General features: G+C 49.9%; 1 protein-coding gene across 4 annotated transcripts in view; it reads left to right on the forward strand.

The window, feature by feature from the left end:
• Plxna4 (plexin A4) overlaps positions 1-20366 on the forward strand; it is a 460590-nt gene extending 440224 nt beyond the window's left edge. For 3 of the 4 annotated variants that reach the window (XM_004856316.4, XM_013076511.3, XM_087204527.1), the window contains 7 exons: positions 555-658; positions 1097-1196; positions 2381-2571; positions 3365-3534; positions 7727-7939; positions 11051-11201; positions 13295-20366. In XM_004856316.4, coding sequence (XP_004856373.2) covers positions 555-658; positions 1097-1196; positions 2381-2571; positions 3365-3534; positions 7727-7939; positions 11051-11201; positions 13295-13390 — 1025 coding nt within the window. In that variant the 3' untranslated portion in view covers positions 13391-20366. The remainder of the gene's footprint in view (positions 1-554; positions 659-1096; positions 1197-2380; positions 2572-3364; positions 3535-7726; positions 7940-11050; positions 11202-13294) is intronic. The other variant, XR_002386688.2, reaches the window with a different exon arrangement.
• The last annotated feature ends 233 nt before the right edge of the window (positions 20367-20599 follow it).

The raw sequence follows: 20599 nt of genomic DNA on the forward strand, positions 1-20599 counted from the left end.
TGGTCCATACACTTTTACCTGGGCACTCTTCCAAGGGCAAGCCACTCATCTGCCAGCTCTAGAGCACAAGACACACCTGGAACCAATGCAGGTGTACAGTGACTGAAACTGCAGTCTTGATTTCCTCAGCCCAGGACTGTGCAGTCAGGTATGTGTGTGATGCTCAGTGAAGACACTGCCTCCTGATTTACCTAGTGCATTTGTCTACTGTGTTGTGCTTAGTGTTAAGTGCCTCCTTCATTCAGACAATACATATTGAGTGCCTACTTCTTGCAGATGTGGCCACTCATAGCAAACGGGTGGCAGAGGGGAGGATAAGTGTTGTTATTCTCATTTTTGTCACATGGCTCATTAGGATTAGAACCAGAAGTGGAATTCTGGACCTGTCTGGATTGTGAGAGTCTGCACCCACCTTCTTGGAGCCTGTGCTGGCACTTGTCAGTCTACGGATGTGTCCTTGAGACAGTGCTGTGTAGACACCTACACAGGGGCCCTCAGAATCCCCCAAGGAGGGGTCAAAGGGCCTCCTTGTGATGCCACCACTCTTCCTACAGAGTGGCGACAAGGAAGTGGGGCAAGGATGATCCTGCAAGATGAAGACATCACCACCAAAATTGAGAATGACTGGAAGAGACTAAACACCCTGGCCCATTACCAGGTGAGATGGACATGGAAGACAGGAGCCGGCCAAGTAGCTGGCCATTTCCCTGTGGAAGTCTTGGTCCTTGACTACAGGGTCACTGCAAGACTAGACACCAAATCATAACCCACTTTCTCACCAGCAGTCCATGTTCTCCTGGTGACTCAGGGGAAAGTGGCATCACCCATCCAGGGGCCCCTGGCCTCACTGGAGATAGGATGCTGACATGCATGGTTCCACAGGGCTTGGGCAGAGTCCCCAGGACAAGACAATCCCTTAGAAGTTCCCTGGGCATTTAAGGCTGAGTGGCATCCCAGGGAACAGAGGAAAGGGGACAGCCTCCAAAGTCCCCAGGCTTTCCAGCAAGGTGTTAACTGCCCTTTAAGACCAAGCCATTATTTCCTGGGGGACAGAGCTCCTGTGACCATGCCTTTAGAACCCTTCTTTTTCCTCTAGGTGCCAGATGGCTCTGTGGTGGCCTTAGTGTCTAAGCAGGTGACAGCCTATAATGCAGTGAACAACTCCACAGTCTCCAGGACCTCAGCAAGTAAATATGGTAAGATCTTAGCCGATGTTTCCGAGAGATGAGGGTGTCCTGGGTGCCTGTTATCACGATGGCAGCATAGCAGGAAGCCAGTGGACCCATGGGGCCAGGGTTGGTGTGAGTAGGGCTGGCTGACCAGCAGGGAGAAGGACCAGGCTATGGCCAAGGCACCTGGTTCTAGTCTGTAATTCGAATGCATGAACAGGATTTCATTCATGAGCTAGAGAAGAAAATCTAACCTTCATCAGTGTCTTCCAGTCTTTAGCACGCATTCCATTTTGTGATTCTCATTATCTCACATCATGTTCATAACAATCCAGTGAATTAAGTAATTATTATTTCCCCCTATTATGTAGATTAGTAAATTATACCTCAGATGCATAGAGGGTAAATGACTATAAAGGTCACATTATTATTATGCAATGGTATGGAGGGACAGGCCCAGATCTAAGGCTGTGCAGCTGAGGAGAAAGGCATGTGGGATAGGGGGTAGGGACCCAAAAGGCAGCCTTATTCTGCCACCACTTTTGTGCTTCAGGGCCAACCACATGGATCCATCATGAGCCTTGATGTTCTTACCAGGAAAACAGGGATTGAAAAAACAACCAACCTTACAGGGCCATGGTGGGTTATAAATACATGAATACATAGAAAGGTGCCACATGCAGTAGGACCATCATCCTCATTTCATTGAGGCAGGACTTTCAGCAATCAGTGGGGAGAATTGTGCCAGAACAGAGGGGAGGATGCAGGTGAGCAGTGTACAGGCAAGGCCTGAGCTGGTCAACATTTATTAGGAGGGAGACAGGCTACCTGCCCTTGAGTGTGTACTTAATTGGCTACACAGAGCACATCCTGAGACAGGACTTGAGAAGTGATGCAAGGACACATGTAAGAGACATACAAGCTTATATTTTCACAAACTGAATAATTAAGGGTTGACTTGACACAAAGTACTGGAGGGAGGGTGGGGGATCTGAGTGGGTGGAATTAGGCGCAGATAGTTTCCTGGAGGTGGTGAGAAAGGCATCTGTGTTTTGGGCAATGTACCAAACACAGGCGAGGTGATGGTGCCAGGCGGTGGCAGGAAGGATCGGGCAGTAGTTGCCCTTAACAGGGAAAGGGCCATGTTGTGGGTTACCCAGTGTGGGGCTATTGGCCTCACACCCACTGTGGGGCGCTCCTTGTGTTGGCAGAAAACATGATCCGGTACACGGGCAGCCCAGATAGCCTCCGCTCAAGAACTCCCATGATCACTCCTGACCTGGAGAGTGGAGTCAAGATGTGGCACCTGGTGAAGAATCACGAGCATGGGGACCAGAAAGAGGGTGACCGGGGGAGCAAGATGGTGTCTGAGATCTATCTAACTCGGCTACTGGCCACTAAGGTATTGGGCATGAGAGCAGGTGCCTGGAGTCTGGGAGGCACAGGAATGGCTGTCCTCTGCCCACAGTAACGCTGGAGCTGGCAAGACTTATCCACCCACAGTGGGTGTGCTGACCAGCCATAGGTGTCCCCCAGGACAGAGCCTCCGAATTCTGCTCGATCCTGGGAACCAGGCAAACCCTACTAAGATATCAGTGTTGGCACACAGAGCTGCCACCTGCACCTACTATGGTCTCTGCCATGCCACATCCCAGAATCACTTTTTCCCTAGGAGAGCACTAGGGATGGCAATTGAGGCTCCTTTGGTGACTTTCCAGGCACCATTTCTAATCCTGGTCCTGGGGGCAGCTCCTGCCTACAGCTTCGCTCCTTCTCTTCTGAGACTGGGCCTGCTGGGTCTCTGCAGAGCCGGACCGATAATTGTTCATTAGCCAGTGTGCATGAAACCCACACAAAACCAGCAGATTGTGTTTGTCGGCTGGCTCTGACCAAGTGCATGCTCATTAGCCTTTATGAAAAGTGTTAAAATGACACCCTGAGAATGCAGAACCAAACCATGTGGCTGGCAGAGGGAGGCTTGCTCAGGCCCAGCCATCTCTGTGCTGTCTACTTGCCATGATCTGAGGAAGTTTAAAGCTGTCAGAGGTGAGTGAAAGGGGAAAGATGTAACACATGAACTCACCCAAGGCCACCCAAGCAGGACAGGCTGTTCACCAGTTTCCCCTGTCCGCATTTGCACACCCTCGTTGGAACTGCCTGGGCGCAGCCCTGTCTGACAGCGTCCCCCTCCCCAGGGCACACTGCAGAAGTTTGTGGACGACCTCTTTGAGACCATCTTCAGCACGGCCCACCGCGGCTCCGCCCTGCCACTGGCCATCAAATACATGTTTGACTTCCTAGATGAGCAGGCTGACAAGCACGGCATTCATGACCCCCACGTCCGCCACACTTGGAAGAGTAACTGGTGAGTGAAGGGAGGTGGTGTGTGTCGTGAGAAGCTGGTGACCCTGAACAGCCAGCCCGAAGTCAGTGTAGGACCGAGGCCTTCCATAGACACTCGGCCATCCTCCGCCCTCATCAGCAAGGCCCTCCCTATCCTCACCTACTGTGCTTTTGTGCTTGCTTCCTTCTCCTCTCCCTCTCCTCAAACCTGTGCACCTTTCTTCTCAGTCAACAAACATTTACTGAACTAGCTCAACAAGCAAAAAGATAATATGCCTATGTCACAGCAAGGCCTTGGTGCCTGACATTGTGCTAGAGTAGTCAGCTGTCTGGACAGAGAGACAAACGCTACAATAGGAGTTCGTTGTGTGGAATGGAACCACAGATGGCCAGAATATATGGTGACTTGGAAGTGGGGTTTCAAAGCACACCCATGAGTCAAGGGCCACTTCTGTTCTAGTTGATAAGCTGCCCTCTTACCTCCCCCATGAATTCCCTTTCCAAGCCCTGGTTGGGCAAGAGACCTGCCTAGGACCACTTTGTGTCCCCTGGAGACTCCAGGATTCTCTAAGTACTAATGACACTCTACACATCTTCACTATGGTCTCCTCTCTAACATATAACACTCTCCCTTCCACATGTGCATAGTTGGTATTTCAGGTTGAAACGGCAAGGTCAAATATCAGTATTTTACCTGCAGCATGAGGTCTTGCACACTGGAAGTGGGCCCAGTCAGTACTGATGAGATGGCAGGGCCAGGATGGCCTCTGTTTGAAAGTTTCATCTTGGAGAAAGCTGGCTGATTCTTAGTTCCAGCCATTCCAGAATCACCTCCCTATAGACTTCACCTGCTCCCCATTCTGGGTTGATTTTTCCTGGATCATTTTTCCAAGGAGGAATGGGCTGAGTGCCCACTGCCTCTGATTGCTGGGTCCACCATGGCAGCAGGGCACAGGCAGGTACCTGACAACCAGCCCTGGGCCCAAACCAGGACACAGAAAATGCTGAAGTCAGGCTAGGCTGTAGAAACTGGGTTTCCTGGTGGATGACTCAGCTTTCTCGCTGCTGAGACACAATACACAACACCTACCACTTAAAAGAGAACATGTTTTAAAAGAGAACTTAAAAGAGAACAAGTTCTTCACAGTTTTAATACACGGTCAGCTGGCTTCAAGGCAGAGATATCATGGTGGAAGGGTGTGGCACATAAAGGTCCTTAGCTCATGGAGGCCGGGAAGGAGAGTGAGGGAACAGTACCAGAGAGGAAGGGGCGGGGGACCAGATACAGACCACAAAGCAACACCTCCGTGACATACCCAGACATACCTGGACGTGTACTCCACCAAACCCAAGGGTGGGTCCCAAAGCCAACCAGGTTGAAACTCCACCCTAGCCACCACACCTGGGGTGCACTCTAGCCTCTCCTCTCCTTCACCCAGAGAAGAGTGTGCTCTGCAGGGGGAAGGGACACCAGGCCCAGATGGGGATTTGGCGCGCAGAGCTGAGGGGTGAGATAGAGAAGATCTATGGCAGAGTTCTTCCCCTCTCTGAAATAGGATCCTTGGAATCTGGCTTCCCTGATGACCAGCACAGCAACCCCGGGGGAAGCCATTCCTTCCTAGTAATTCTCCAGCCTGGTCTGTCCTCTGCCTCCTCTGGGTAGGTTGATATTGAATTTCTTCTGTCTTCTTTGCATGACTGTCACTGGTCTAGAACATCAGCAGCTTCAGGAGGTAGGAAGTGCTCTGTCCAAATGTTTCTTGGGCTTAGCTGGAGACAGCTGGCCCTTTTCAAATTGTCCTATGTGCCTTCAGATGCCCACTACAGGAAGAACAACGTCCTGGTGTCTATACCCCTTGTCTCCCGTCTGTCACTCCTGCTGGGCTCTCTCAAGGGAGCCACACTGTCCCTGGGTTGAAGGCAGATCCTCCCTCTCTGCCAACTCCTCCAAGTACTTGGTGTTGACATGTAGAACTCCAGGTCCAGGGGCAGGAAAGCCCAGAAAGTAGAGAGCAGCACCAGGTTCAAGTTGTCCCTACAAAGGACAGCTCCCTGGCCCTGATCTGATCTGTTGCTACCTGGGCAAGAAGCAGCCAGCTATTATGCCATCTGTATATTGACTCAGACTTCATTGTCCCTGATTGAGAAGAGATTGTTTTAATCCTGGCCTAAGGTGTAACAGTGCTCCCACCTCCTCTGCCACAGCTCCTTACCTTTTCTTTCAAATAAACCTCCTGCTCACTTAGCCTGAGTGGCTGCAATCAGCCAGATTAGTGGCACCACTAATGTTAATAATATGCTAATATTTCATTAGGGAAGAGCCACAGCAGTGGTGCATGACTTCCCTGTTTGATGTGCTTGTCTTTACGACGGGCTGGGGGCGGGGCACAACCAGTGTGGCAAATATGGACTTTTCGGACTCCCAGCATCCCTGTTCTGGGAGGAACATCTGGAATGCCAGGAGGCTGGAGTCAGGAGACTATGAGCTGGGAATACACGAGTCCCTCATGGAAGGCTCTGACCTCACTGATCATGATCTCCCCAGCTACAGTGATGTCCCTTCGCTCATGTGTTGTGACTCTCAGCTGTCCCTGGATGCCCTCTTTCCTATCCTGGGTCTCCAACAATGAAGCGAGTGCTACCACACATCATCAGGTCTCCGTGTGCTTGCCGCCATCCTGCATGGCACTTGCTGTAGGAACTTTAAGAATTTAACAAATACTTGTTAGTTGATTGACAATCTTGAATGTTAGGTCTTACTATATTTACAGTGCTTGTGGTACATACTGGCTTCCAGCAGGTTTGTTTGGCTTGCCTAAACATGTGTGTGCATTAAAACTCTCACCAGTGGCGAGAGCAGCCACCAAAACAACAATAAAGTATCAGGGGACATGGAAGGACATGGAGTGACAGCAGATGGGGGAGAAATAAGTGCTCCTTAGGCGGTGCCACCCCTTTCTTTGCTGCACTGGGGAGGGGGGTTGGCTGGAAGCCACAGAGCCAAAGAGGCAGAGGCAGGCTTCTCTTGACCCTCTTGCAAATGAATGTGGCTTAGACTACTAGACATAAGACACTTCTGTCTCCTCTTTGTCTCCCTCTGTTTATGCTGATCCCCATCTGCTGCTCCTCCATGCCACTTCCTCCAGGCTTTGCCCAACTGAGGAACACCTATGTGTGGGTTTTTGTTTGCTTTATTGCAGTACTGGGGATTGAACCCAGAGCCTTCACACTGAGCTACATCCTCAATCTTTTTTATTTTTTATTTTGAAACAGGGTCTCAATAAGTTGCTAAACTGCACAGGCTGGCTTAAACTTGGGGTCCTTCTGCCTCCACATTTCAGAGTGCTGGGATTATAGGCACGCATCACCATGCTTGGCCTATTTTAGAACTCAAGACGAGTATTCCCTCTGTAAAGGCTTTGCAGACTCTGCCCACTGGGTGGCTCAGAGCCTTTCTGATTCCCACCCTGCACCCCCTGCCTTCTCTGCTTCTAGCACCACTAGCTTGCGAGCACACACTTGTTCACCTGTCCCTCTCCCCCACAAACCCACCAGCATGAAGCTTCTTGAAAGCACAGAATGTGTCGCAATCCTTGCATCTCCTGTCACTAGCACAGCTCCCAGCAAGGAGGGAAGAAGCAAAAGAGGGCAGATGAGGGCCCCGATCCCTACTGGTGAAAAATCACTGAGCTGCCTCCCGTTCACAGCCCCAGTGCCTTCACTAGACAAGAATGAGCCTAAGGGACCAGTCAGGGAGGGAGGAAGGGGTGACTTCGACCTAATCATCCAGTAGGCAGCAGGGGGTCAGATACAAATCCTGCAGTCCAGATGGTTCCTTAAAGTTTGCCAACTAGATGCTCCAGTGCCCAGCACGGTGGATGGGGTTGAAGGAACAGAGGAATAGGAAGTGTGAAATTCTACCTTATATAACTTATAACTGCTCCTCATGCCAAAGGGAAGAGTCCCCAAGCCCTGCTTCCCAGCTGGATACCAAGGCCTCTCCAGTCCCTTCCAACAGTGTATTTCTGGGTGAACAATTCCGCCTTGCTGTGTTGTAGTTTCCTGGAAGGGAAAAGGGAGCGCAGCACACTCCATCCTGGCCTACAGAAGGCTCCCACGCACTGTGAGTGTCCACCATCTCACCTTCCCCAAAGAACTCTGGCAATGCTGCAGCCCCTGCCCTGTCACCCCTGACTGCCTTTCTCTCCATCCAGCCTGCCCCTGAGGTTTTGGGTCAACATGATCAAGAACCCACAGTTTGTGTTCGACATCCACAAGAACAGCATCACAGACGCCTGCCTCTCTGTAGTGGCTCAGACCTTCATGGACTCCTGCTCCACATCAGAGCACCGGTTGGGCAAGGATTCGCCCTCCAACAAGCTGCTCTATGCCAAGGACATCCCCAGCTACAAGAGCTGGGTGGAGAGGTGAATGTGGCTGGGGCTGGGAGGGGTAGGGCATGCTGCCCTGGACTAGGGACCTCCCCTTCCAAGTGGACTATCACCCTGAGATAGGTCACTCAAAGAGCTGGTCCTACATGGCAACATCACACACACCCCAACTCTACTGGCCCCGCAAAGCTGTGCTTGTGGCCAGCTCTAGAGAAAGACCAGCTCCAGGAGGCTCCAGCGGACTTTCAGAGCATCAGTGTCTGTTAAAGAAGGGCTCGCCAGCAGGCAGTAGTCCCACAGGAGCAAGTTCAAGTCCAGGGTCCAGGCTGACCTCCCTCTCCTTCACTGAAAAGCCAGCTGATGAGAACACTTGTGTGAAGTTCATTAGTGTGGCTTAATTACATTCTTTACAATTGATGAGGCATCCCGTGGAGGATCCCAGCACAGGGAGTGAGAAGGAAGCAGTTGTGCACACGGCAGAGTTATGAGCAGGGTCATCAGCAGGCCCGGACATGGGGGCATAGGTAGGGGGTCGGCTGGGCATGGCTCCAGAGGGGAGCAGAAAGCATCAAGACAGCATCAACCACACCCTACAGAGAGGATGCGGCTACACAGTGGCAAGCAGGCAAGGTATAGATCTGGCTGGCACATCAGCCAGATTTTAGGCCCCATATCCATTAGGGCTCCAAGCTGCTGTGGTCACCCAGCTCAGCCCATGAAGAACTTGGTCAAGATGAGGCCACACAGTTGACCCACTTGTGGGCTGTTGTGGGGCCACAGACATGTACTGGCCCAATCCAGCCACCCCAGGCAAAGGCAGGAGAGAAAAGGTGGAGCACTCAGTGTGGGCGTGACCTCGCATCAGGGAAAAGAGTCCAGACTGGCCCAGGAGAGCATGCTACCCAGCAGCTTCAGAAAGAAGGTTCGAGGCTGTGCCTCATGCATTCCTCTCAGCCTCCCAGCCTGCCCTCACCCTGCCCTCACCCATGTCCCTCCCTCACTTTTCCTCCCACATGCATACTTTCTCAATATTCTCCTCGGAGAGAATGGCTGGACCCTTGGTGCCCGGCCCTGTGGCAAGCCAAGGTGAAAGAGAGAATGCTTGGCATCTCTTGTTTTCCCTCCCTACACTGTAGGGCCAGTGGCAGCCTGGGCCCCCATCTACCTCAGGGACCATAAAGGCTACAGTAGGATAGCCCTGGTGCTATTTGCACAAAGCATCAGAAGCATCCATCTTCCTGTGCCAGAGTTCATGAGAAGGTAACAGAAGCAGCAGCAGCCTTGACCTCTGATGACAGTTAGGTCTCAGTGGGAACCTGGATCTTCATCCTGGTCAGAGGCTCTGGCCTTGGACCTGGCTGTGTTACCAGAGTACAGTAGCCAGCTGCTGGCCATAGCACCAGAATGAGAGGAGCATTGTACCTGCTTTCACCATTCTCCAAGGTGGCCCCTGAAGATAACCATTGTCTTGGCAAACCTACCCTGCTTGGTAGTGCGGCATCTGTGAGCAGACAATGATGCAAATCTCTTTGGGACTGGCAAGGTTGGGAACCACCCCTATAGCCCCTGGTCTCCCGCTGTAAAATGGAACATTGGCATTGATTGCATTCCAGAAATAGTGGCGATGAACTGAGTCTCTCGCTGGAACTTTTATACCTGGAATGTCATTACCACCCAAAAGCCTGGATATTGGGGTATGTGAGGAGGCACTGTAGGGGAGTCGATAGGCCTTGAAGAACAAGTTATTTGGGGAATGGAGCAAGGAAGCAAAATGAAGCAAACAAAGCAGTGATGGGGACACAGATGGTTGTGACCGGTGATATCCTCCTGAGCCAGGGGCAGCAGGTCCTCCTCGGGCCCTCAGGCTGTTCTAGGTCCTCATCCTTGTTGCTAGTCTGGGCAGTGTGTCATGAGTCAGCCTCTTGGCCAGCCAAAATGCAGCACAAGGCTGGGTTCCCGAGGGCCACGGGAGTCTCTGACCCGCTCTTCCTTTCAGAGAACAGGCTTCGTCTCCCTACTTCTGCCTTCCCCAAAGGCCTGAGGCCAGATGGCTGGTTTCCAGACCAGCAGGGCTATGGCTCAGGGCAAGGCAGCCATCCCCGCCCTTGTCTGTCCAGGAACGTTCTGGTGAAAACTTGAGCTGTCATTCTGTTGTGGTCCCTTGAGCCATTTCTGCCAGTCTGTTACTCAACTCATGAGCACTGGTGGGGACAGGGGGACACTGGGAAATACATGGGCTGCTGGGGTCCAGAAGCCTCTCAGGATGTCTCCTTCCTTTGTGTCATTTGGTCAAGCCTAGAGTCCTAGGAACTGCTAGGACTTGTCACTGTTGTCCTGTCACCAGCAGTTCCCCACCCTGAGTCAGTACTTCTCCGGAACTCGGTGCCAAGGTGTCTTTCCCCGGCCTCATCCTAGGCTCTCAGGCTGTGTTCTCCAGCCGGGCAGCACCAGGGACTGTGTGGGCTGGGCTGGCAGCCACAGGCTTCCTGGGCTTGCCGATGCCTTCCTCTCTCTTTTTGTCATCTATGTGCTGGCAAACGTGTAGGAGAAGTTGAGAGAGAAGTGGCCGTCTCTGGGCACTGGGGCCTTTCGGTTTCTCATTAGAAAACTGCACAGCTCCCCTCTGGCGGGGGAGTTGGGGTCTGATGCATAAAATGTCAAATTGCAGAAATTAAAAATGTAAATGCTGGCATCTAATTAACCAGTTGACAGCAGTGCACAGCTGCAAGTGACAGTGACTGATTGCCTTCTGCCAGCCTCTCTCTCCCAGCAGCCCCCGCCCCTCTCTGTTAACCTGGGGCAAGCCAAAGACACCAGGAAAGAACAGTTGTTGGAGAGGCCTTCTGGCCCTGCTGGAGGAGGCCTGGGGCTGTGGGAGGAGACACCAGAGGGACACAGTGGAGGGGGAGGGCGCTGAACCTCTGTGCAAGTACTGGGAGCAGAGTGGCACCCGAGGCGGGACCCCTCTTCCTCCTGGCCCTTCTCTGGCCTCCCTTCAATGGTGTCTTGCTGCTGCTCTCCTCCCTCCAGAGCTGGAGAAGGCTCGAACTGGGGCTGATGCGGAGGTCCAGTTGGGAGAGAGAGGTTTCATCTCTTCTCTGTACTCTCTGTGCCACTCCTGCTTCTCTCCCTCGCACCCCTTGGCAGGTATTACTCTGACATCGGGAAGATGCCAGCCATCAGTGACCAGGACATGAATGCATACCTGGCTGAGCAGTCCCGGATGCACATGAATGAGTTCAACACTATGAGTGCACTCTCAGAGATCTTCTCCTATGTGGGCAAATACAGCGAGGAGGTGAGCCCTGCCCTGCTCAGCCTGTTGGGAGGGAAGAGGACAGAGACAGGGAAGAGGGTGGCCCTGCATGCCTCCATGTACAGGAGCAGCCCCATCAGCACCCCTCCCTAGCTTTGCCAGGAAACCTAACTACTGCAGGCTATGTAGCACAGGCTATGACCCTGGCAATGCCCTGTCCCATGCATTCTGCACTAATCCCTGTTTCTCTTTACACAAAGACCAGTTTATTTCATTTGTCCTCTTTTTGTTCTTATTTCCTTCTCACTATTCCCCTTTTTTATTGTTCCCATCATTATCTGATCTAATTTCCTTTGCACAACACCTCCCCATTTCCTTAAACAGGTCATATGGTGTGGTGCAATACAGTATAGTGCAGAGTGAAACAGAGGGAGACTAGAATAGGATGAACTAGAACAGAATAGAACAGAATAGAATAGAACAGAGAAGAGTAGAATAAAGTAGAAAAGGATTGACTTGAACAAAAACAAAATAGAATGGAAATCGAATAGAATGGAAGGGTGACACAGGATGGGATGGGACGGGTTTTTAGTTGCTGTGCTCCCTAGTTGTACAATTCCACCTGGAACAATCGCCACTATAGGTTCTGCCTTCTTCCTGGTCAGTACTAAGGGGCTATGGGAGTTTCCTGGTCATGCAGCTACTGGCCAAGTGGGCTTAGAATCCAGATTCCCTGCCTCTAAGTGGAAGTCATGGGAATTGAAGCCAGTTCCCCAGGGGCTGTACCTCCTCACAGCTTTGTCACCCAGATAGGGTCTAGGAACCATGGTTATGGCCCAGCCGACCAAGACCCAGGTGTTCTACAGGCAAAGAGTAGCATATTCTATAACTCTCAATTCAAAGAAAAGCTAGCCACATGTCCCTTGAGGGATGAACCTATGACACCAATCTGCAGGTCCGTACTGGTCCAGAGAAAGATTCCCATCTATGGGAAGGCAAGATAATAATGATGGTGCACATACATCAATGTAAGATTGCTACTACCTCATCTCTGAAAGGATTGTCCCTTAGCCTACAAGTGCACCTGTCACTCTCTGTGTCAGAATGTCTCATCTTTATGAAACGATGGTGCCAGTAAATAGCAGTTCTTGGCTATCTCAGAAGCAGGCACCCCCAGCTTTGTTTGCTCAACTGAAAATACATTAACTGGTCATGAAATCCAAAGCTTTGGGAGCTTGCCTCCAGCTGTCAGCTTCCTGTTTCCTTCCTCCCTATTTCTGTTCCTCAGACTCCAACCCCAGGACATCCCACCCTACTTATTCAGTTGTCTACCATGGAGCTGACATTGTGCCAAGGAACCTGACAGCCTTGACATTGGAGCAGATCAGAGCTCGAACAGTGGTTAATATACTTTTACAGATAAGGAAACAAGGTTCAGTGCTCACTTCGGCAGCACATATACTAAAATTGGAAACAAGGTTCATTGAGAAAGGTCACATGTTTTACCCCAGGTCACTCAGCTAAAAACCCAGTTAGCCCTGAATCACACACCTGCTGAGTCTACATGAATACCGGCTGTCCTTGTCCTCCACCAACCATCTGACCTCAGAGAAGGCTTTGGTAGACTAAATGATCAGGAAAGCTTACAGCCAACTCTCCTAGGGGTATTTGGTTTTGAACAGGCAGTTAAGCCAAATATGTTACTAAATGTGGATATTTGGGCCTCAGGGATCTGATCTGGGCAATTTTCCCTGTTTTGGAAGGAGGGTAGGATTTCTTAATATTGGTGAACTCACATTCACATTAGACTCAGCACCACAGTGTTACACTGGGTATGGAGCTGTCTGCTATGAACCCACGGGTAGCCTCTGTGCACAGGCATCTTTCAACTAGCTCCTGTGTATGATCTCTATGTTGCCACCCTGTGCTCCTGGCCATATGGTTGCCCACACACTGTCCCCCATACCCAGTGCCCTCCGCATAGCCTGCCTACTTACCCAGCGATGTCAAGTGTGTATCTGCAGGTGCGTATGTCTTGCCCACCCCTTGACCATGTCCACACTGGCTGTGTGTGCCCTAGAACACAAATGTACACTCTCAAACTAGTAACCTTCCTGTTCTTGGCCCTTTCACAGATCCTTGGACCCCTGGACCATGATGACCAGTGTGGGAAGCAGAAACTGGCCTACAAACTAGAACAAGTCATAACCCTCATGAGCTTAGACAGCTGAGAACCATCCTTCCAGGGCCACCCTGGAGGGAGGGACACACCAAGCCGTGCCTCAGTCTAGATTATCATCTTTACCAAGTGCAAGTTCCGACTGGCATCAGCAGCATCCCCTGAGCAGTGCTGTCTCTCTCTCCCCACCCCCTTCTCTGCCTCTCTCTGTCTCTCCCTCCTTCCTGGTACTCTTCTCTTTCAGTTTCTCTGCCAACATGATTGGACCAAGCCACCAACCCTCAGTCACTCTTTGGTGGCCACCAGGCCCACAGTGAGGGATCTGACCAGAAGATGTCAGAGCGGGCCCTCTTCCAACTGCTTCTGACTCCACACACCAGCAGCAGGGCCCAAATATGGATGAGGAGCTGTGGACAGAGGACATTTCTATGCTGCTACTTCACCTTCTTCTTGGAGAGTGATCCAAAACTTGGCTTAGGGAAGAAACAGTGAGCTCAGTATTATCTTCACTGGGAAGATGTCACCTGGCTCTCCCCCCGCCATGCTTCTATCTCCAAGGAGCCAGTCAGTGATCTGGGTGCTTTGCAACAGTGAGAAGAAAGATCTCACCTTCCACATGTAGCTGGAGTGGGGACCACATGAGGAGTTGGGAAGTGCTCCTTGGGGGTACCTCCTACCTGTTTGCTTGGTGTCTGGAGGCCTCTTGTCCGTTGGAGTCTCCTTGGAGCCCTTAAAGGGGTCCATATAGACCTGTCTGCCCAGCTCTTCCCCTGCCTGTGGAAAACAAGACAGGAGAAAAATATAGCAGTTCAATTCCACCATGGAGACACCCTAACTTCTAATCTAGCTCATAGCAGCAGAAGTGTAAGGTGGAGGGGAGAAAAAGAAAGAGTGCTGCAGCTGCCCTAGAAGAAGCATTTGCTGTTCTCCGTTCACTCCCAAATCCAACTGCATAATCATAGGTCTAGTTCATTGCCAGAGCCTGAGTGCTGTCTAGAGAAGGCACCCCCACCTCCTTGTCACCCTTCATCAAACATCCATGTGAAATGCGAGTGCATCCAGGAGATTCTACCTCCAGCCATCTCCAAGGCTCCATGCCCACCATCCTTGAGAACTTCACAGAAGGCTGGGGCAGACAGCCTAGTCTCTGGCCCCCACGCCTGCAGAATCTGGTGCCATTGCTATGCAGATGACTTTGTCACTGGGCTCTCCAGACCTCCTTGGAACTATTTCATCAACATCTCAGCTGTGTCTTTAGTCATTCTCCTTCTTCCTCTCTTCAGCATCATTGGAAGAAACATACACAAGCACAGTCACACCAGGGCAAACCAAATGCCAGCCAGCCTTGGCCCCCAGCTTGTCATGCCTGGGGAGGACTGGAGAGCCAAGCTGAGGGACTGGCTGGAAATTAAAGAAGGGACATACAACTGACTGTGGCCCTGGCATCCATCTCTCCATCTGTCAGGCAAATGTGTGCTCAGAAATGGGTCCTGGGTGAGCAGGGGCTATGGTGAGATGTGGTCTAGTGGTGGGTCCGAAGAGCCTATAGTTTGGAAGGGACCTTCTATGCTGTGTGGATCCGTATCCACCATAAGCAGGAATCTCTTCTGCCAGGTCTGGTATGGAATTGTCCTCCACTTTGGGAAGCAAGGAGAAGGCAGAGTCGATAAGGATCTGGCAGTTTTGCCTTCACCCTCTGAGCATCAGACATCATTCTTTGTCATCCACTCAAAAGGAACCCTAAGTGGGGAAGGAGCCACTCGTTTCCAACAGAGTCCATGCAGCATCCTGCACTTTCAAGAACACTAGCTCCTTTGGATATGAATGTGTGTGTGTGTGTGTGTGCACATGCGTGTGAGTGCATGTGCGACCATGCGTGTGTAAGTGTGTCTGCCCTAGGAGTAGGCAGAGAGCTCCAAAAGATTTCTTGTCCCACGTAGAAGGATGTTGAAGTGTTTCCCTTCTGTGTACCCTGGTTCATCAATTCATCCTGCAGCTTCAGGATATTTCAACACTTGCTTTCTATGCTGAGTGCTGGAGAAGAGGTGATCCATCCATAAAAATTCAGGGTGGTCACCTGCTGAGGCTGGGACTTTGGTGACCTAGAGCAGAGCGTCACATGGCATTGGAGAGGACAAATGGAAAAGATACAAGCAACCTAACAAGTAGGAAAAGGAGAATGAGAAAAGATGCATTTAAAAGGAGAAAACAAATGTAACCAAAGGTTTCGGCAAATGTGCCAGATGGAGAAACATGGAATTTCTATCGTTGATCATGTTATTTTCTCCCCAAAAGCCACAGGACCTGAAGGGCAGAAAGAGTGCATGTGGGAAGCGGGCTGAGGAATCACCTTGGCCACTAAAATATTTTTGCACACATGAAAGGGTGGGGAAGAGAGACACAAACATTTAACACAGATTTGCTGGCTGGAAGCTCCGAGTGAGTGTGTATGAGTGAATGCATTTTGATTTATTTTTTAAGTTTTGCACAGTTAGAAAAAAAAATGAACAAGAAAAAAAAAGACTGTTATCATGGTTTTGCTGAAGCTTTTATTTTTTACCAGATGATTATTATTGTTACTATTACGCTGTCGGTACAGGACTTTTCCCCCCATGTTTTTGTTATAAACAACACTTCAAACATCACAGAGAAACCCAAATGTCAGGAAGAAAATAGAGGGAAGGACAGACAAGTTTCCTGTCTCTCCTCATTTCTGCCAGGTGAGGGTTTGGGGCACATTTTAATTTAATTGGTGTTTAATTTAATAGGTTGTTTCTGGCACTTTGCCTGAAGTCACTAGGGCCTGTGTGGGGACTGAGAAACTGTTGTCACCCAAAACCATAACCCATCTTGCCCCTAAACATCCTTTTTTTCCTTTTACTGTTTTTTCCCATTTCTTCCATTTGACTTGATGCAAGTGTGATACGTTTAAAAGCAAAGACAGTCAATGTAGCCCAAAATTTCCCCCTCAAATCTTCTCTCTCAAATTCCCCTGTGATTCTCTAGCTCCTCTTGACACATCAGAGACCCAGATAGCTCCCAGCGTGTCCTGTGGGGTCCCAGAGGAAGGAGTTAATGTGGTCATGTGAAGGGAGCAACTCTCGCACCTCCCTCTGCATTGGGGTCAATTTGCAGGGCCCCAGTTCTGTTGTAGGTGAAAACTTTATCTCACCCCTTGCATCTGGGCTGTAGGCAGGGGAGAAAAGGGAATCTCCCTCACTACTCCCTTTACCTTGCTCCTGCACCCTCCTCCTCTTGAGACCACAGGGTCTAAATGGTACCATATCACATTGTCAAAAACAATTAAGCTAAGTTAGGCAAGGATTTTGAATGTAGAGGTCAGATGGGTTGATGTCTGGTAGTGCTGGGGAGCAGGGGAACTCAATGGGGTCCTGAATTTAAATGAATGGATAGAGAGAGCAGAGAAAGATAGCTGTAGCCTAGCCATCTCTCCTAAGACATATGTCCCTTAGGTGTGGGTTTGGCCTTCCTTTGCCCTTCCCAGTACGGCAAGACCCTGACATTTCTCAGTTAACTGCAAACAGTGACATTAAGTGAAGTTGGCTGTTGTGTCAATTACTTCCTCAGAAAAAAACTTTCTTGCTTTCTTTCAATATGGCTTTAAATTTCGGGACAGGGGATACCCCAAGTGCCCTCCATGCCAAGGTACCTTACAACTTGTATAATATGCATAGCCAGAAGAGGCAGCCTTCTGGCTCAGGATACTTGAGAGGCTTGGGATAGTTGAATGGGGCCATGTCCAGAAAGAGAAGTCCTTTAAATGAATCTTGAAGTTTGAGGCTGAATGTCCAGGACTGCTCCCAGGGAGAAGCTGGAGTTACTTACGGATAAGATCTCTCTGTCCTGGTCCGCTTGGCTCACCTCCCACTCCGAGCCCAGGGTCAATGTCGATGTACTGCCCCAGTACCTCCCCAGCTCTGGCATTCCCAGTACTCAGGTGCTCTATTGAATGTCTGGCTTCTGACTGTGCCCCGCTCCAGGTGGTGAGTATCCTCTCTGTTCCTCCTTGTCCCTCTTGTACGTGGAAGTCCATCAGAAGGCCATCTGTTACCCCCAGGACAGAAGCAGCTCAGACTTCAGTCCAGCTCTCTGGGCCTGTCCCAGCCCAGTCCTGGCCAACCCACCCACACAAAACTGTCTCTCTCAATGAAAGGGGCTCCCTTATCCAGCCAAGGCTTTGCAGGTTCCCATCAGAGAAACCATGCAACTTCCACAGTGACATCCCAAATGACCTCCACTCCAACCAATGAGCCTCTGCTGTTGTTTCTAGGCCCCAGACTATGCTGTCATCCACCTGGAGCTAGGCATCTTTCACTTTGGCCTGAAAAGAGAAGTTCCATTGCCATCTGTCTTCTTTCACAGGACTGAGGAAACCCTGTCTCTGACTTTGACTTCACAGCATGCTGGTCAGTGTTTAACCAAGTGAAGAGCCGGTGTTCCCACCATCAGGAACAACCTTCCCTCTTTCTCACAGGGAAGCAAGGAGGGAGGGGAAGACTGACCTAGGGAGCCACTCTGAAGGCAGAAAGCCCAGAGACACCTGCCTCATGTCCCTCCCAGGAATAGCACCTAGGGAGCAGTCCCAGCAAGCTCCTAGAGGCCTCTGAGGGGCATTTCTTTGGTGAGTGATCTCCAGGGACACAACAGGCCTGGGTGGTTCACTCCTCTGGCTCCTCTTGGGCCTTTTCTTTTGTTCCTCATCCATATAAAGGCCCTTTAGGACAGGTGACTGGGGCACTCTGACTTCTCCACTCTTTCCATTTAAAAAGCTATGGGCTATTTATTTGGAGTCTTGTTCATTATTATTTTTCTTTGTATATTTTAAGAGTTTGAGAGTAAGAAAGGAGCCTGGGTGTGGGAATAAAGTCCAAAGGACTGGAGGGAAGGACACCTGTGACTTCAGAAAAGATGAGGAGAACCTCAAGGGCCAAGGGTAACCTCTCCTATCGTTAAAAAAAGGAGTCAGGAAATTCCCCAATGTAGATGTGCTAGGGGAAGCTACCTGCCTGGTTGCTAAGACTCTCAGGGCCTGCTCTTTTGACAGAGTGGCCATTACACCCCTCTTTTCCCTCCTTACCCCAAGGTGTTCTGCACAGAGCCAACTAGAGCCTTACCTCACAAGGGGGCGGCCACAAGAGACCCTGAAGAGACAGCTCCTAAAGGAGGCCAGGACACTACCAGCCTCTTCTCTCATGGTGCTCTGAGTGGGGTACAGAGCCTTAGCCTGGATATCTGACCATTCTTCCTGTTTAGAAAGTAATCACTGCAGGAAAAGTTTCAGGCATTAAGAGAGACTTTTTTCTTTCTTTCTCTTTCTTTCTTTCTTTTTTACTACAAATCATTGCTCCCCAATAAAACTATCTTTTTATTATGGGGAATGTCCAAGTTTTAAAAATATATAGAATTTTTTGGTTATAAAAGTAATACATACTCATTAGAGTCACAATTAGATTCCTCAAGTAGACTGATGACTAGTAGAAAGCAAATCTAAGAAAAACAAAACAAAATCATTAAGGAAAAAAAGAACTTTCTGTTAGTATTGGCAGAGGTATAGTGAAGTGGCCCAGGTGGGCTTGAAGCCCTTGGCTGGGGAGTTTCACCTGCCTCTTCTCCCTCCTCCTTGAGCTTATGTCTTGTCTTGGCTTTCCAAGCTGCCCCTGGAGTTGCTGAATCCTACATATTTCTTATCAGCTTCCCTCAAGCTACAGGGAAGCCCTGTCTGGGGTACCCGAATTCTCCCTCCCCAAGAATGCAAAAGCAAATAGACTCCGCCTATGCAGCTCGTTTCCCACTGGTTTCTTTCGTTAGTATCTTTGAACTTCAACTCAAGCACATTTTGGAAGGGCTCCCTTTTGAGAGTAGAATTCAAAACAGAGGATACAGTTAAATAGCAACCCAAAAGCCACTTCAGAACCCAAGACCACTTTAGCAGACAGGACTAATGAACGCTTGCACACACAGAGGACAGTGGGCATCCAGGCACAGAATGAAGATGGACTACATGTCTTCATCTGTTCTCCTTCCCACTGCTTTCCTGGATGTTCTTGTCAGCTTGTTGGCTTGTTAAACCTTCCGTTCTTTGACAGAAAAGCTAGTTTACCTCAAAGAATCTTGTTTCCATTTGGAAACTAATGACTTTGTGCTTTGGGGTGGATGACCCTCCCCTTCCATCACCCCCTGCCTGGGCTTGGTGTCCTTGGGCATGATTTTGGCTTAGTCCCATGTTGACTGCTCTGAGTGAGAACAAGGCCTCCAGGCCCTGCAGTGGGAAGAAGGATTGGATGCAGATGCCTTCCTCCCCACTTTAGCTTGTAGGGACTAGCCTCTCTTCCATCAGGGTCCTGCCAGGTTACCACAGCAACCAACAACTCCAGGGTACCACAATAGACAACGGCTTAGTGAGCTGAGGTGCAGGGGGAGAGCAGGGGTTCTGGCCTGGTCAGATGACCCAGAATGAAACCCCAAATCCTACAGGGGGAAGAGGAAGAACAGGAATGGGTGCATGGGTGTTTTAAGGAACTGCCAGAGGTCTTTCAGTCTCAGAGAGAGGCCACTGAAGGAGGTAGAAGAGGTCATTTCTGTTCCAGTTACCCTCTTCCTGCCCCACCCCACTTCTGTTCCAAAATAAAGCTCCCACCTTGAACACTGACCCTTTGTTAGAACACAGCAAAATATACCTTTAGACAACAGTGTTAAAAATGAGCCTCAAAGATAGGTGGATGAGACCGATGTGAAAAAGAGGGTCTTCTGGTTTTGGTTTTTAAAGAAGAGTATCCTAATAAGATTTACAAAAAAAGATTTTAAAAAAGTTTTTAAAAAGAAAACCTATGATATTTAAATTGGAGCCCAGTTGTAACTTGGTAAAGGCAAGCTTCTGTACCTTTGTTATAATTAATTGTATACCTGTGTATGTAAATATAAGGCATTCCTATTTTGCAGTTCAGAACAAAAAACTTATTTGTAATATAGAATAAAGTTTATTAAAAAATAATAAAAATGCACTGAGATTTGGGGTCTTTATGTGACTGGTGGGAAGGGGGCAGGGGAGAAAATTGGTCATAAGTAGGTGGCGAATTCACTATGCAGAGATACAGGGCACCTCCTTCCTCCAGCTGTATAATGTCCAGCTCAACCAGCAGAGGTGCCTCCTTTTACCTAAAGCTCTATTCTTGGTGGCAAGGAAGCTGTCTCAGTGGTGATTCTTCCAGTCATGGATACCACTCTCTTATTGCATCCACCT

The sequence above is a fragment of the Heterocephalus glaber genome, unplaced genomic scaffold, assembly GCF_053883595.1.
Source record: "Heterocephalus glaber isolate CG9 unplaced genomic scaffold, H.glaber_assembly_v1.0 deba00000546, whole genome shotgun sequence".
Taxonomy (NCBI): domain Eukaryota; kingdom Metazoa; phylum Chordata; class Mammalia; order Rodentia; family Bathyergidae; genus Heterocephalus; species Heterocephalus glaber.